General features: G+C 42.8%; 5 protein-coding genes across 5 annotated transcripts; 4 read left to right on the top strand and 1 right to left on the bottom strand.

The window, feature by feature from the left end:
• Positions 1–2,638: 2,638 nt before the first annotated feature.
• On the top strand, positions 2,639–4,521 carry BDB00DRAFT_775511 (rho guanine nucleotide exchange factor; the record flags this gene model as incomplete). Its single annotated transcript, XM_053120225.1, has 6 exons — positions 2,639–2,804; positions 2,883–3,110; positions 3,208–3,267; positions 3,435–3,487; positions 3,635–3,828; positions 3,915–4,521. 6 exons carry the CDS (start codon positions 2,639–2,641, stop codon positions 4,519–4,521), a joined length of 1,308 nt encoding a protein of 435 aa, XP_052973140.1.
• Positions 4,522–8,652: 4,131 nt separating this feature from the next.
• BDB00DRAFT_857963 (uncharacterized protein) lies at positions 8,653–9,824 on the top strand. The gene is made up of 3 exons (XM_053125845.1): positions 8,653–8,766; positions 8,853–9,672; positions 9,751–9,824. The coding sequence occupies exon 2, from the start codon at positions 9,107–9,109 to the stop codon at positions 9,431–9,433; it is 327 nt and encodes a 108-aa protein (XP_052973139.1). The 5' UTR covers positions 8,653–8,766; positions 8,853–9,106; the 3' UTR covers positions 9,434–9,672; positions 9,751–9,824.
• A 348-nt stretch (positions 9,825–10,172) lies between these two features.
• Positions 10,173–12,517, top strand: BDB00DRAFT_879204 (uncharacterized protein; the record flags this gene model as incomplete). Its single annotated transcript, XM_053127840.1, has 9 exons — positions 10,173–10,409; positions 10,508–10,613; positions 10,700–10,956; positions 11,051–11,145; positions 11,228–11,363; positions 11,479–11,582; positions 11,653–11,781; positions 11,883–12,334; positions 12,420–12,517. The coding sequence occupies 9 exons, from the start codon at positions 10,173–10,175 to the stop codon at positions 12,515–12,517; spliced, it is 1,614 nt and encodes a 537-aa protein (XP_052973138.1).
• A 44-nt stretch (positions 12,518–12,561) lies between these two features.
• Positions 12,562–13,036, bottom strand: BDB00DRAFT_857959 (uncharacterized protein). Its single transcript, XM_053125844.1, has one exon. The coding sequence runs from the start codon at positions 13,015–13,017 to the stop codon at positions 12,835–12,837; it is 183 nt and encodes a 60-aa protein (XP_052973137.1). The 5' UTR covers positions 13,018–13,036; the 3' UTR covers positions 12,562–12,834.
• A 1,353-nt stretch (positions 13,037–14,389) lies between these two features.
• BDB00DRAFT_857951 (uncharacterized protein) lies at positions 14,390–16,790 on the top strand. Its single transcript, XM_053125843.1, has 6 exons — positions 14,390–14,446; positions 14,612–15,090; positions 15,174–15,321; positions 15,421–15,671; positions 15,788–16,200; positions 16,369–16,790. The coding sequence occupies exons 1-6, from the start codon at positions 14,396–14,398 to the stop codon at positions 16,515–16,517; spliced, it is 1,491 nt and encodes a 496-aa protein (XP_052973136.1). The 5' UTR covers positions 14,390–14,395; the 3' UTR covers positions 16,518–16,790.
• The last annotated feature ends 11 nt before the right edge of the window (positions 16,791–16,801 follow it).

The following is a 16,801-nucleotide window of genomic DNA, read 5'->3' as shown; positions in this document are numbered from 1 at the left end:
ACGGGCGTAGTACATCCAGAACAGCGTTGTAAATTAAGCGAAAATACGGAATGGATGGGATATAGCCGGCGTAGCCTTGAGGATTGTCAAATGTCGAAAATTCTGCATATGTTTTGGTCGCATTCCATGTCTCGACCAAAGTACGCTGATTTTGCTGATGATCCAGTTGATTTAGAGTATATAAGATATGAAGTCGGATATGTCGTTTGGTATGAAGCTCTTGTAGCATGTCATGAAAATTGGAGATTCCCATAGCATGTTGCATGCAAGGTCGCAGTATGTCGATCAATTCTTTTGATACAGCGCTTCGGTAAGTCAGAATGGCCGGAAACTCTGCTGCTAGCTGTTCCGGAAGTTGCGACAAAATATTCCCATCATGGGCGCCTAATGACTTTTTGCACACGGAGCACTCGTATCGTCGTGAGATTATATAAAAAGACCTTGTATATCAGTCGTGTAAATTAGCTTGGTTATTCCATTACTTATTCACTTATTGTTGCTTTAAAAGTATATGTACCTGTGCATGTCCACAACTCTACGCGCACAAGGATCTTTGTAAAAGCCTTTATTAGTAAGTCGCGACTCTTTGTCGATGCAGCATTCCTCGCGGCAATACAGTTTGTTCACCAAGACATGTGGCAGCCACAGAAATACTCGTGGGTGGTACAGGATTCCGGGGTCCAAGATGTTTTGGTCTTTCATTGCAAAATAAGGCGACTTTGGCTCCACCCAAAAGGTGCCTCTTCTGTACTCGCTCGGATAGCCACCATCTTTACGGGAGATGCGGTTTTGCATGTTAAGAAAATACTCTGCAAGCACACCACGGCTTTGCTCTTTGTAAGTTCTATCGTCGTTTCGAAGTTCCTCCAATTCATCATCTGGAATAGCGCTACCGCCGCATTCTACACCAACGCTACCAGTGATTTGATCGTCCCTCTCTGGCGTCTCATCCTCCTCAATTTCATGCAGCAAGTCGCTCAAAGTATAGCACTCGCCACTGTCATCATTTTGGGAGCACTATCACATGTATGATTGTTTTGACAAAGAGAATAGTATATAAGTTGCATGAAAGGTAGATTTGTTTTATTGGGTTTCTATGAGTCTTTATGCTATTAACCTGAGAGGGAAAGCCATTATGTACATCAGTATGAGCTTGCTCGCTTTGTTGCTCAAGATTTGTATCGACTGAATGGTCGCACGTGTCAAACGTGGATGGGGTTGGACGCGGCGTCCAGAACTGAAGCGTGCGTTGCCCAGCAGGAGGTTCGTTGGTTTTTTGCTTCTTGTTTTTGCTCCCTTTGGGTCTACCGCGACCGCGTTTTACCGAAGATGAGGAGATATCTTCCATGTTTTTAGGATATATAACAAATAGAAGAAAGAAAAGCGTTGAGCGTGGGTGCGAAAACGCTCTCACTTGTAAGAAACGCTACAAGAACTAGGTTTCTCTGTGTAACTGTAACAACACATCCTTAAGTCATAATTTGATTGGACAGATGTTACAGAGCCTGTTAAAGCACTTTCCCTTAACTTTCAAAATGATTGGCAGAATCTTGCCCCAGGAGCTTTAACCCCGCCCTGGAAAGCTGTCTGTGCATCAATGATGATAACGATGGTGTACAGCTCTCAATCAGATTAAACCGTCTTTTAAGGACACCAGAATTAACAATAATACCAGAATGTTGGGATTGATTGATTTAATAAATGATGAAGTAACAATTCGAAGGCAAAAAAAAATACTATTTTTAAGAAGGGACTAAAATTACACCCGCCATTATGAAATTTGTAAATCTGCCATCAACCTGAAATTACAGCGCCATTGTAATTTTCATCATCTGCCAATAAACCCCCCCCCCAACGCCAAAATAAAAAAAAAGAGCTCGCCATGATGGGAAAAAATGCCCCGCCAATCATTAGGAAAAATCCTGTAAAAGGGTCAAGTGTGATAGAGTATTTACCGTAGGGAAAGACAAACCTTAAATAGTGATTATATTTGAATAGCAACCGACGGTGGCAGTGGTAGTAGTAGTAATAGCTGTTGCCTGGCCCTCGTGTGCAACTGTGTATATTATACCCACAATTTATTTTATAGCTTCAACCTCCGCGCCCCGTGCCATCAGCGTATCTCATGCAGCAAAAGCACCAAGAGGGCCGTCATTATTAATAATAAGAGTCGTACACAAGATTACGTGACGACGATTTTTTTGCAGACACCACTTGTCAACTGATTCAAAAGGGCAAAAGCTGGCCTTTCTTTGCTGCTCTTTTCCCTTTTCCTTTTTTTCTTCCCCCTTCCAAACGATCCCCTTGGCCCTCCCTCCCTCCTCCCCCCAAACCCTTTTTTTTTTAATACGAGCAGGTTTCGCTATTAAAAAAAGACATGTACTCAACGACTTCACCACACGACGTACGCAACAACAACAACAACAACAACAACAACAATACTACACCTCCGTCGACCGTCACCGTACCACGACGACGACGACCATCCTCGGCACAGAAGCATCGATACGATGCACATCACCAGAGCGTTGTTAGCATGAGCAGCGTATCCAGCAAAGGAAGCAGCAACTACACTCGCTATCCGAGTGGCATGACCAATCTTACAGCGTTTTCGTCTGAAACAGCACCGTCGTTGAACATGTCACCGTCCACGTCGACGTCCACAGCAAACAACTTTTATTACCCGCAACAGCGAGCGTCACAGCCAACCACGACATATCCAGACGAAGGCGGACGCTTTTCCGAAGACCAATTCGACATCATTGACAGCCTAGACTATGACGACGTAGACGATGGGCTGATCGGTACGCCTATATAAACTAGAATAAGCCAATCCAGAGAAGCAGCAGTAGTATGAGTAGTCTAACAGTGCATTGTTTTAGACCACGAATTGGTGCATCGAAATCGAGAAGCACTCGTCCAACAACTGTACAATTCGGAAACAGCCTACCTCGAATCGCTCAATTTAGTCGCAAACGTCTTTATGCAGCCCTTACGTAAAGACGCCAAACAGTCCTCGTTTGCGTTTCTTGGCATGAAGAAGATGGTCTGCACTGAGCGTGAGACGCGTTGGCTGTTTGGTAATTTTGATGACATAGTGCAGACACAACGTGCCATCCTGGCCAGTCTTGAGCGACGGTAAGTAAGGGACGTGTGTGTGTGTACCTGGGAAGCAAGAGCTCTGATTATTTTTTTTCCAGACTGAAGATTTGGGGCCCTACGCAGATTATTTCGGATGTTTTTCATGGTTGGGCAAGTATTTATTTCGTGTCAGCTTGTTTTGCTGTTGTGCTCGTGTGTGATGTGCACACACAACTCATATTTTTTCGCGTATGTGTAATTTCTAAATTTTTCCTTCTTTCCTGCGTGCACACGCCTACAGTTTCAACTATTGCATGTCTATCAAGCCTATCTCGACAACTACGATGTTGCAGTGACAACCTATGAGCGCTTGACTCGGTACCAACCATTCAAGAAGTTTATTGATGTAAGTACCAAGTCTCTGTCCCAGGTTACACCCTCTCTACTGCTGCTCGTCACACCCTCACGAAAAAAAAAAAGGAAATTACCCGCTCAAAAGAGCTTTTATTGATCGGCAAAACCATACCTTATATATATAATCATCTTCCATCAGTCAGCACACAAGGATTCATCGTTGAGGGGTGCTACGCTGTTGTCGTTGCTACAGATCCCTGCAGGATGCATCAATCGATACGCACAGCTCATCAGTAAGCTAGCCGATGTGACGACGCCCATGCATCCAGACTATATGGGCTTATTGACGTGTAAACAACGCATCATTGCATTGGCCGAAGAGATTAAACCAAAGTATGTATGAATGCTACCGGTCGGGAAAATACGGACAGAACTCCCTCTAATCATACCTATGCTATCTATCGATTGGGGTTAAAAAGGGTGGACGATGCAGATAATGTCGATCAGGTGCTCATGATCCACCAAGCCTTGATCGGCGCTCCATTCGGCGTCAAAGCCCAACGACGGCTAGTTCTCCAAGGACAACTTGCGCGAGTCGTCGTCAATTCACGATCGACGGGTGAAGAGCGCACCTACTTTTTGTTTTCAGATCTTCTTGCATTTGTGCGACCCAAGCAAGATGGAAAACGGACGCTTCTGCAGTACAAAGGGCACATCACCCTGGAACGGGCACGTGTGCGCGCGCTTACGGCTGAAGAAGCCGGTGCGCAAGACCATTGCATTGAAATTGTATCGTCCTTTCAAGGTGTCGACACGCTGAACACGACGTACATGGGTGCACCAACAACGCATGTGCTGTGTACAAACAGTAAAGAGGAGCAGGAAGAGTGGCTGAAACAGTTGGAAGTGGTGATTCACAGTTTGGATCGGGCTGCTACTCGCGCGAAAAATGGTAACACCTTTTATATTTTTGATGGGCTTCTTTTCTTTTTCCATATCATCAAGCATGTACTTACTCTCCCTGTGTGTGTGTATATATATATATATACTTTTACCAGCTGCACAAAGTCGACGCATGGCCCATAATCGCTCCATGGCATCCGAAGGTTCCTTGCGGCGCTTAGGCGGTAGCTCGAGAGCATCGAGCCAATCTTCTGGGAGCACAAACGGGAGTAGTGGTACAACAATGTCGCGAGGACCTGGCCCCTCCTCACCTACTCCTAGACGCTAAAACCATTTATTCAGCGCACGCATGCTCTCTCAACACGCATTCATTACACCTTCTTTGCATCCCGATACCCTCACGTTCTATTCTCTGCATTATATAGCATGTCATCTCTTATATACTCTATCCGTCATCGTTAATCATACCTATTCCCCAAAAAACAAGAGACTTATCACCGTTGCGTTTTTCCTTTCTTTCTGTACATTGTATATCTCTCTTTTTGAACTAGTCTGTGTTTTTCTGTAAAATATAATATCATTAGGTATCAAGCATTTGGGAAATTTAGCTTTGATCGGTCTTTTTCCTCTTCTACGATAAGAAAAGACGTTGGTGCGACGGTACTCAAACACTGCCAATGTCGCTTGTTTCTTTCTCATCTCATTACCACCTTGTATCTTTGCGCTCCACTGCTATGATAATCAAAAAGAAAGTTTGTGCCATGGACAAAAGATTAAAATGATTGGGCAAAACAAGGTAATACGTTTTACCCGCTTTTGGTATTGCCAAGCGACACTACATACACTGTACATATTAGCAAATCGGAAAGAGAAAAAGGGTTGTTGTTTTGTGGCACGTGTAAAGAACTTTGTTCTTGCTGGATTGATAATATTAATCGACCTGCATACATGCATATAGACTTCTTCCTTTTGTGGCATCCGTAATCTAAGAACTGTCCTTATTCTCCGTTCCATTGGGTTGGTTTTCTGTCAGTGCACACATAAACATATTATTATTCTTCGTATTTTTCACCCAGCTTGAACGGCGTTATTCGGGATAATGAGATAACATCAAATGTTCTTAATGTATGGGACTTGATTCTTTTGACCCTTCAAGTGTCACGAATTTCCGTTTGGTGCTTGCTTGACTTTCATCTTGGCCAAGGTACCCGACGCTCTGTCATTACAGCATAGAGTCCCCGGGCACACACGAACTTCCCTGCTAAGATTCGCCCCAAAAAAGTTAGGATTTTCAAAACCGGGCTAGCTTTGACTTTGCCCACGGATCCCCCCTTTTTGATTATCTCATCTCGTCATAAAGGACTAGATCACTTGCACTTTGCTGGGATTCGCGCCTTTTCCCCCCCCCCACCCCAAAAGCTACGTAAACACTGGCACATAATTTTACCGTAACAGTTTCTTGCCAACTGTATAGCTAACGTTTCTTTAAAGCCGATTTCTTTGGAGATGTGCATTATCGTCGCATATTCTAGTTAATGACCAGCTCCCTTTGTACTTGCATATTTGAAAGCTTAAGTGATTGTATCCCGATTTTGTATGAAAAGCTACACGCACACATCAAAGAAACATGGGATATCAGGAAGATCTTTAGTGTGTTTAGCTTGAAAAATGGTTCAGCAATTCAAATCAAGTGACGATCCAGTAATCACTCTCTACAGTACTCAAGCTGGTGAGCTATTGCTATGATGGGATTTATATACATGATGGGGGAGCTTTTGAGAGGTTGGCGTTCGTGTGTTGTCAAAGCAAACTTCGCCATGCCAGCTGTAATGGTACATTTATCCCAGCCATTAGGATAGATAATCTGCTCGCATAAGGAGTATAGAAGTTAGAGTACCAAGAGTAGACGATAGCATGCAGATACCTCGATAGGCGGGATCAGGAGCAATGAATGTCGCGATGTTGTAGGTAAAAGTACAGAGAATTGATCAAAATGCAGACGCGGCTGCTAGCTTCCTATAACTCGACGACAATGTATACAAGACAAGGTCATGTAATCCACATTTCTCATCGTTTTTAAACTATTTGATGTGATCGAGCCTCACCCTTCTTTTTCTCCTTCTTATAGATTTCAAGATACCGATTTGATCTGTACTTGTCGCTCCAATGTTCCAAGTAGTGGGGAGCCAAACTGATGTGCGGAAATGGAAAATGACGGGACGCCAACAACATGCAGCAGCATCAAGCTGGAATGACAGAGCAGGAAAAAAAATCCATATTCAAATTCCTGACTACATATCTGAATATCATACGCTGTTGCTTCCAAACTACTGGTTCAGTTTCACCAAAATAATAATAGATCAAGTGAAGAACACACAGACTGTGTGATGAGCGCGTGAAAACCATGGTTACGTTAGGTTTCTTGGGTAACATGTATAACAACCACCACCACCACCACCACTACAGTACTACTACTACTACTATTACTGTACCATCACTTCTAATTATGTTGTTTGTGTAGCTTACGCACCAATATATATTCAGTTCCTGGCACTTTTAGGTAATATAAGCCAATTCTTCCTTCAAGCCGCTTTTTTTTTTTTTAGAAAAAGATGAAAGCTGTGTCACCCTATTATTCCCACGATACCTCCAACATTGTTATTACAATGATAGCTCTCAAACCAGGACATTTTGGCGACTAACTCTATGTCCAAGAAGAGAAACTTTCTCGGCTCAACAGTATCATAGCGTGGGAAGTTTATTTTACATACCATAGAGGACTTACTCTTATTGCACCTTCATAATCAGTACGTGATCGAAGCAATCATCATAGCAGGGACTTGGGGTATTGTCACTGATGAGTCAGGAATTACATTATAGACAGTCTATAGTTATTGACCTTTGCTACATACTTGCGCAAATAGCGTGAGCATTGTTCCTAATAACATTTCGTACATACTTACCGAATCAACTTGTTTATGTGCGCTTTAAAATGAAACCCATTCCTCCATCTTTCAATACTTGAAATTACTTTAATCACTGACGTTGGTTAGCCTTGGTTTGAGTTTCTTTTTTTTGGCTAATGAGACATAAAAGTAGTAGGCCTCTCTCAACGTCTGTGACATTCTTGATAGTTGTAGCAATAGCACTTGTTTCCATTCTGAAAAGCTAATAGGTAACGTCGTCTTTTTTCTAAAAAAAAACCTCGTCGACTTAGAAATATGATAACAAGCGGCGATTTTCCATATAACTCACAGCTAAAGTATACAACACTGAAAAGGAGAAATATGCGTAGTTTGCATGGACTGTTCTCAATCAGAATTTGTGCCAAGGGTGGGCGGCTGTTGTTCGGCATTTCGAGGGAAGAAAAACTTGTTTTATGTATGCGTGGCGTCTTTTCTTCTCCTCTCTTCAAGCAGGGGCTGCGAATCATTTTTTCCCTGCTTTGTTTAGATTTCGCCAGCGGCGGGTGTTACATATCACTACAAGTACGATATTGATGCCCTACATACTACTGTGTCTATACAACTTCACCATAAACCGTGGTGAATATATTTAATTTTTGTAGTATTTGCTATCCTAGAAGGGCACAATGCTTTGTGAACCAGCTAGACAGATTTTTCTATGAAAATCCAATAGTATACATCATCCAGCCAATATTACCAATTTGCAGAAGAAATGTCGCAGAACTTTTTTTTTCGTCACTAACGAAAGGACGATGGTGATCTGCGCTTCAACCACTATCACAATCAAAGAAAAGGGTGGATGGCACGGGAGGAAGGGAGGACGAAGAATAAAGTTTACCGCTCTTCACATCTTTTTGTCTTGTCTTTTTACTACATCGTTCTTCTCGTCATTTACTCAAACAACTGAAGCCCATCCACTTATTCGTCCCTCAGATATGGAATAACTTGACAAGGACTGAAGCTCTGGAAATATACCGCCTATTTTTGTGAACAATCGAAAGCTCCATTGTTGATACTCTAGAGTATACAACTCATTGAAATCGTCACGTTCCTGCATCATGCCAAACCCCGGGCGGGTAAAGTTTATGTAGCTCTCCCTTGAAAGAAATCGTACGTACAGTAGAGCATTACTATGCATTGATGGTACGCATATTCTCGTTGACGATGTTGAGCTAATACTGCTCATATCACATAAATGTTCAGCAGTAGGTGGCGAGGAAAGAAAGCCGCCATCAATGGTAGGAGGAATAGAGATTCTACCGAGCCTGAAATAGTGAGGCATTACTCCTGTTTAGAATAATAAGATCAGCTACAACCCGCCTTGATCAATCTCCTTTTCCTTGTGACCCTTCAATCAAACTTGGACAAGAACTCTTCAGCACATTTGCTGCATCGAATAAAGCAGAGCTCCTGCTCAGCATATGTAAAGTTTGTACTCATTTGATAATACAATAACGAAGATGGTGAGTCAAATATCCTCGCAATAGCGCAAAGTTGTACCTTTAAAGATACTTTTGATAGCGCCAACTCACATCGTACAATTATAAAGTAGAGACTATGTAAGGGGTGTACGTGTGTGTGCTTGCATTTGGTTTTTTCTTTCTCCTTTCCTTGCTTCTCCTTCACGACGACGACGATGATGATGCAAGTACGACCAGAAAGCTAACCTATTACAAAACCGCTCCAAGATTTGCCGGGTTTGCAGTTATATAAAGGCCTGCCATTTTCAATGATCCTTTTTTTTTGTAAATTTACTTTTTACACTGACGCTTCCTTAATATCCAAACTTACACATACATACAATGCGTACCTCATTCACTACTTTGACCGTTGCTACCATTTTGGCCTTGTCAGCTATTGCTGACGCCGCACCAGGAGCATTGAAGATCATGGCCAGAGACGACAGTCTTCCAGGAGGATTAAGCGTCAAGTCTATAGGAGAAGGAGGCGGTGTAGTTGCAAGTGTTGAAAAAACACTTGGCGGTGGTCCGAAACAAGGTGCTGGTGCTACCGATGGTTCCCAGTCTGATGGACATAATCCAGAGACGCCAACACATGACGGAGATGCAAGCCCCGAATCCCCAGAAACTCCTGCCACTCCCCATCACAGTGACCCAAACACCACCTAAAATAATCTGATTCTGTTAAATGTATACGCACATAAAAGACAATTCTATTGCCAAATAAATTTGATCTGTAGTATTGTTTGTTACTTCTCGAAACAATTTCTCGTATATAAGAACAAGGGAAAAGGACTGGTCGTAGCTTACTTTCAGATACATTGTATTGTATCTTTAAGCGACAGTAGTTTTATTAGTACTTAGTAGAACGCTGTTTTGCGAGATTTTCTGTATCATAATAGCAAACTCTATAAATCATGCATATTCATATAATCATCAACATCATCAACATCTGTAATTCGAATGAGTCACAGTGCTTTCTTTACTTTGGTGGCCATCGGAATGGTAACAGACGTTCACTGTATGAAATTGTAATGTGATTATATGAAAAATCTTGGCGGGTTAAAAAGGGAGGTGGTGTGTGGTCCAAAAACTTAACATTATGCAGCCACAACAGCTGGAGCTCTTTATCAATTTTTAAATGAACATCTTCAGATGCATATGTCTTCAATTAATCCGGAAGTATGTAGCATTGCGTAATAGTGATGCTAATAGTCCTGAAAGATGGTACCTCTAGCTAGTTTTCATCGTTGATGATTTAGAATAACGTCAATCCAGATTAGGGGGAGCGGATCCGCCGCGTCGCGTATAGGTTTTTTTTTTCGTGTCTACAAAAATTGTTAGACAAAAAGAACCCAAGGTCCGACAACCTTTTCTTTTCTTTTACCCTAACCCTCCTTTTCCCCCAATGTCTGAAAGACGATACACCGAATTCGAAGCCATTCATTGCGGCGTTCAAGCCGACAAGGGTCGATTCCGTATAGCACCCAACGGTATTGGCTGGAAAGCGACAAGTGGTAAAACCACCGTCGTCAGTGCTGAAGATCTCAAGAAATTGTCGTGGAGTCGTGCTGCGAGAGGATATCAAATGCGCGTTTTACTCAAGGATAACAGCATTCACAAATTCGACGGGTTCAAATCAGACGTACGTGATCCAATTCGCTTGCTATAGAGGCGAATAAAAAAAGCAGGAAAGAAAAAAGCATAGGAATTATAATTTATTTTGCATAATCGAATCAATAGGATTTTGAAGAAGCCAAGGATGCGGTCAAAAAGTATTACAAGTTACAATTAGATGCAAAAGAATTGAGCGTCAGAGGCTGGAATTGGGGAAAAACGGATTTCCAAGGTAAAGCCAGAATGAAAGATGTTGTAAAGTGTGGGGAAAAATACAACAACTTACTGATTGCTTTGGGGGATCGATCTGTCATTAAGGATCCAACTTGATCTTTAATGTGAGCAACAGGCCCATGTTTGAATTACCACTTGGACAAGCCATTGGCACGAACAAACCAGGCAAAAATGAAGTGGCTATCAACTTTGTTGATCCCGGACAGCCTGCACCAGATGGTGTAAATCCTAAAGAAGTCGACGAGCTGATGGATGTCACTTTCTATGTACCTGGCACGGTTGCTAAAGAATCAGAGAACAAGGAGGATGACGAGGAGGATGAGGAAGTGAATGCAGATATGGTATGTTTGGAGGAAAAGGGTTGTATGATTATCAAATTGTTAACGTCCACATCTCGGTTCTGTTTTTTTTTAATTACTCGCGGGTGGATAAAAGGTATTCTACGAAACTGTTAAATCCAAGCTAGAATTCAGCCAGATGACCACCGAAAACATTGTCCAGTTCCAGGAAGTGCTTTGCTTGACACCACGGTACGCTATCTTTTTTTCGGTCTATAAACAGTTTTTCATGTGGGATTCAACGCGTAACCTTGTTTGTTCTCAATTCGATTAGTGGTCGTTACAACATCGACATGTACCAAGACTTTTTGCGTCTGCGTGGCAAGACCTACGATTACAAGATTCTTTACTCCAATATCATCAAGCTTTTTTTGTTGTTGAAACCTGATGAAATGCACGTCATGTTTGTGGTGAGTGTCTTACTTTTTCTCTCCTTCCTATATTACAAAGTGTAGTGTTTGGAAGAAAGTCAAACGTCAAGAGAACGTCTAGTGTTATACTCACACAAGATAATTAAACTACCAGATTGGATTGGATCCTCCACTGCGTCAAGGTCAAACGAAATACCCGTTCTTGGTATTCCAATTTGTGCGTGAGGATGAAATCGATGTCGAATTAAATCTTGACGAGTAAGTTATATGTATATCCAGTGGTCTCTTTCTTGCGGATATAGAGTTACTAAACTACTGGGTTACGTAGTGCTACTTTGGCAGATAAATACGAAAACAAGCTCCACAAGCATTATGATGCACCTACCTATGAAGTTGTCAGCACCATCTTCCGCTCACTCACAAACCGCAAGGTGACGGTACCAGGCAGCTACAGAAGGTAATTCATATTCCATAGTGTGTACTTGATCATACATGTTGGACATACAGGACTCATAAACTTTTCTCGCGTCATTTTTGCGCCATGACACATATTATTAGTCACCACGGTGCCCATGCTCTGAAATGTTCCATGAAGGCCAACGAAGGCTACCTCTACCCACTCGAAAAAAGCTTCTTATTTATTCCCAAACCACCCACATTCATTCCCCACAACGAAATCGGTGTTGTCACGTTTTCACGTGTGGGCACCACTTCTGGCGGCAGCTCACGAACGTTCGATATGAAGTTCCACATGAAGGGCGGCAACGACATTCAGTTCTCTAGCATCAACCGGGAAGAATATGCCAACATGGAGGACTTCCTGAGACAAAAGCGGATCAAGGTCAAGAGTGTACAGAACGAGGAATCCATCATTAGATACACTGAGCTTGACGAAGATGATGTGGAAGAAGAGGACGAGGAAGATGGCAACTTTGGTGCAAGCGGCCGAAAGAAGCGACGAACAGAGCCTGCTGTTGGCGCAATGATGGATGAAGGCGATTCAGAGAGTCGTAAGTTTTTGATGATTTTTTGCTGTATTCGAGGATGATTATTGTTTTTTTGCTGATATCTGATGCTTCTTCTTTTTTTTTATAGCTGACGAAGACTTTGCACCTGATGACAGTGGTAGTGAAGTGGCTGAAGAATACGATTCCGAAGTAGAGGGTTCTTATGATGAATCCGAAAATGATTAAAAATAGTCTGTACATACAAAATAAAACTATTCTTTTCCACACAGTACAATACATGCAAGAGAAAGGAAAGATGCTTTCGTTGTTCTATAATATATGCTGCTTTTTTGTGGAAATTTAAAGATCTGCAAGTAGTGTATAGTAAGTAGCCCGAGTGCTTTTTGTTGCTTGCTTAGAATTCTCTTGAATACCATCCGATGCTTTTGTTCTTTTAATTTATCGTAGAGTGCTTTGCTGCTGGTGCTTTCTGAGCGGAAGGGCTATATCTAAGATGTCGGTCGTCACCAGGTTCTTCATGTAGGAGCCGGGGTCGATCAATATCACTCCTTGCTTGTTGATGATTCAAGCCGGAATGTATTGTCTATGTCCTCCATGTGTAGATATTCTTCCATCTCCATTAGGTTCAAGTACCCTTTCAAGAAAATACATTTCCTCACGCTTGAGCATAAGACACAGTTAACGCAGTGAAGGGTTGTGTCGTTGACGACTGAATATGATTTCATAAACACAAATGAGTGTATGTTGCAACCACAACAACTATCAAATTTGTTCAAGAAAAACTATCTTTTCTTCCATGAGAGAATAATGAAATTTCTTTCCAGCAAAGTGCCCTTTGCGTACATGATTTGTTGATACAAGTCTGTCCTTGTTCATATTTTACCAACTCTTTGCTTTATCCTCTCACAGAATATATTATCATCACAGCCTCAGCCGCAGCAACCATCCCCCCTTCTTGTTCTGGCTGCACACTCCGGTCCAATAATTTTTATAGTACGAATATACAAGCTTTTCGTTGAGAAGGAAAAAAAATAACAAAGAGTAAAACTCGCAAGATTGGGGCCGTTCATCGCAAAGTCGTCAGCACAACTCAAAGCCGTTTGACACAACCCTCTTCTCTTTATTGGTCGTAAGCGAAAGGCTGCTTTCAAGATCTTTAAACAAACAGCTGTAGCTTACGATTGACTGAACTCTATATATATATTATTTTTTCAAGTACTCTTTTTTCTTCTCCTCGTTTCCCTTCCACGCCCCGCCCCTCCATCTCACTCATCTTGAAAAGAAAAAAAAATACCTTTTTTTTTCTCACACAAACCAAAACAACTACACATATACGCACTTTTTTTTTACTTTTTTTTATTTTTTCAACTCTACTGATTTCTGTAAGAACGCCATGACAAACCAGATGGTGTCTCGTTTCAGAGGGAAAAAACTCTCCGTCAAACAGGCTATGCCTATCTTCAAGGAGTCGCAGCTGCCTGACCTGGGCGAGGCACAGCGGTCCATAGGCGATATAGAGACTGGCGTTGAGAAGGATGAAGAAGTGGAGGTATTCTTACGTTCTCTATTCTGATTGGTGCTTGGCACTCACACTCACGTTCTCTCTTTTCTCTCTCTGTGTGTGTGTGTGTGGGTGGGTGCATCGTGTGATTTGTTGCTTGGTTGCTGCGGAATTTTTTTCTCTTTTTTGGAGAGGGGGTGGTGATGATGGGAAGGGGTATGCAAAAAAAGGGACCGGGGAGGGGGGGGGAAAGAAGCCGCAATTACTCAATGTATCTGTTGTGATTATTGTTGATATCGTAGCATGATTTGCAAGCGGCTATTTCTGCGGCTCAAGCAGCTGTGACAACCGGCGAAAAGCTGCAACGCTATATTCCTACACCAGATGCTTCACGCCATATCCCCCAGGAGGAGTACGATGTCGTTTACAAAAAGCCCTTCAAACAGCCCTCCAACTTGATCAAGTTCTCCATGACCGTTGAGGATATGATAAGCTGTCAGTACCTTATGGACGAGGTCGACTGTGACTTTGTAAACAAATACAACAAGGATCGTCTTGAATCCTCTTCACTGATAATAACTGAGGACGAGTTTGAAGATATCATGAGCCAGATCGAATCGACCGTCAACTCTCAGTTGCCTCATCTTAGTCTGGTAAGAGAGATTCATATGCTTCTCTCTTGCTTCATAAGGGAGAGAAAGAGAGAGAGAGAGAGGGCGATACAGAAATGATGTGGTTCGACACAATAATATAATGATATATGCATGTTTTGGGGGCTAACACAAATGCACCTCCTTACCTTTTTGTTAATTCACTAGGACCCAGCACAAACGCCCCAGCCCATGGATTTGCTAGACATGCTTCCAAACAGTTTCCGTTCGAGCCGCTTTGAATTGGGACCCATCCTTGAGCATTGGCGCGCTCGGCGATTGAAGCGTGAGGGAAAATCAATTATACCCATTGTACAATATGAAGATATCCCTAAAAATGAGATCGACCCTTACGTTTGCTTTCGTCGTCGCGAAATTAAGCCGGTGCGCAAAACTAGACGAACAGACCAACAGTCTTTTGAGCGACTGCGAAAGCTACGCATGGAAATGGAAAAGGCTCGTGGTCTGCTGGAAATGGTGCTGCGCCGCGAAAAGATTCGCAGAGAGAGTCTTTTTCAAGAGCATGCTGTGTTTGAGAAACGTTGCGAAATCCGAGAGTACCAGCGCTTGCTTGGCATCAAGGATGAAGAAGCCCTTATGCCTGCAACAAAGAAGAAACGAAAGACCGCAATGGATACAGGATCATCGTAAGTTATTCCTTGAAACAGTAAGAGAGTCTGCGTTTTGTCCTCTTTTTACAGATACTTACCCAAGTGATTGTTACCGATAGAACAACGATCAAAATACCCCTCAGCCGCCTTCGACGAGATGCTGCAGATAATACCGATCGCCATGATAAAACGCCGGCACAACTTGCTATGGAGGCCGAACTTGCCAAAAAAAGGGAAGCAGATGCACCCTACGAAGATGTCACAGAAGTAAGTTATCAGTGCAATCATGTTGGTGTACATACGATGCATGTGGAAAAGAAGGGTGTAGTGTACTAACAGTTTGCTGTGTAAACAATCGGCTTCTAGTGTCCATACCAGCCCTTCCCTCTCGAGTTGCCGATGCAGTTCTTCCAAACATTCTCCAGTCCAAACACTGTTAACGACGTTGCCGCTGCTACTGCTGCCCCTCGGTTTCGAAAACGCATTGGTCGTGGTGGCCGAGTTTTTATCGATCGTGTTGGCTACCGTGGACCCTCGCAAAGTCGAGATCCGTTCCAGTTTGACCCCGACTACGAAGAGATGGAAGAAGTGGAAACGCTGGATGAAATGGATGATAGGTAAGTTTGTGGAAGAAAAGGAAAGAGAGAGTGGAAAAATGCAATCGCTCCCCCCCCCACCCAGCCCAAGCAAAAGGAAAAAAAGCTCTGCTTATTAAATTTTCCAATGGATATAGGTTTTTGCGCCACCGTGTCCAACTGCTCTCAGTGGATCAGCTCCGAAATTTCGTAGACTTACCCAGTCTATTGCAAGGAACAAGAAACACCCAGCGCCAGGGCCCTCCTACAACCACCAGTAATACCAACGGCTCTGTTGCTGCTGCTGCTGCTGCTGCAAACGTTGCTTCACAACCCAAAAATGTCGAAGCAGGTGTTTCCTTTGGTCCCACCACGGGTGCGGGTGTCGGGGCGGCTCCAGTGAAAAGACAGAATAGTCGACAACGCTTGACTCCTCAACAGGCTTCGGTAGCAATGGCCAATGGAATGATTGCAGCCAACTTGTCTGCACACGTCAATGGCACAATGTCAAACAGGGCGCCTTTACGTCAACAACCACAACAGCAGCGGGCGCTTCCGATTTCGTCGAATGGTATATGTTCAACCGTTAGAAGTAGTGACCGTAAATTTAGAAGAAAGGGAGAGGCGAGAAAAAAAATATTAAGTGGGAGAGGGGAGAGAGAGAAAGAGATTGAAATAGGAGTTAGTAGAACGCTGAATTTTTCATTTACTGATGATTTCGCATATACACCGTTTCCAGGTTCGCCATTACAACAGCCGACACCACCACCACAGAAACCTACTTCATCTCCTTCACCACAGTTATCTCCACAACGGCCTGACTTGCAACAGCAGCAGCAGCAGCAAGCGCAACCACAACGATATACAGCCACCGCTCACGTTTCCTAACAAGATGCTCTCCACAAGAGGCGTCTCGATGTAAATATTCAGTAGTATTATTTAGTGGACACATCGTCAACAAACACTGCTTTTTACTTTCATCATTTGTGTATACAACAAACCAATCAGAAATATAAAAGCACGCACATACTATACATACCCCCCCCCACCTCCCTCCCCTTTCTTCCTTCACACAGCACATCAACCATTCTTATGACTATCCCTCAAGCATCCCATATATAAACATTGCAACCACAAGTAATAAAAGCACCACGAAAAAACATTCAAATAAT

The sequence above is a fragment of the Zychaea mexicana genome, assembly GCF_025766255.1.
Source record: "Zychaea mexicana strain RSA 1403 chromosome Unknown BDB00scaffold_164, whole genome shotgun sequence".
NCBI lineage: Eukaryota > Fungi > Mucoromycota > Mucoromycetes > Mucorales > Lichtheimiaceae > Zychaea > Zychaea mexicana.
Note: the sequence above shows the minus strand (reverse complement) of the source record. Positions and strands in the feature narration are given on the sequence as shown.

Bases quoted from the DNA above. Each gene is read 5' to 3' on its own strand.
- BDB00DRAFT_857959 (XM_053125844.1), bottom strand. From the start codon at position 13,017: ATGAAATCATATTCAGTCGTCAACGACACAACCCTTCACTGCGTTAAC.
- BDB00DRAFT_857963 (XM_053125845.1), top strand. From the start codon at position 9,107: ATGCGTACCTCATTCACTACTTTGACCGTTGCTACCATTTTGGCCTTG.
- BDB00DRAFT_857951 (XM_053125843.1), top strand. From the start codon at position 14,396: ATGAGCCAGATCGAATCGACCGTCAACTCTCAGTTGCCTCATCTTAGT. The intron at 15,091-15,173 runs GTAAGTTATTCC...TGTTACCGATAG, and splicing joins GCAATGGATACAGGATCATC to AACAACGATCAAAATACCCC. The intron at 15,672-15,787 runs GTAAGTTTGTGG...CAATGGATATAG, and splicing joins CTGGATGAAATGGATGATAG to GTTTTTGCGCCACCGTGTCC.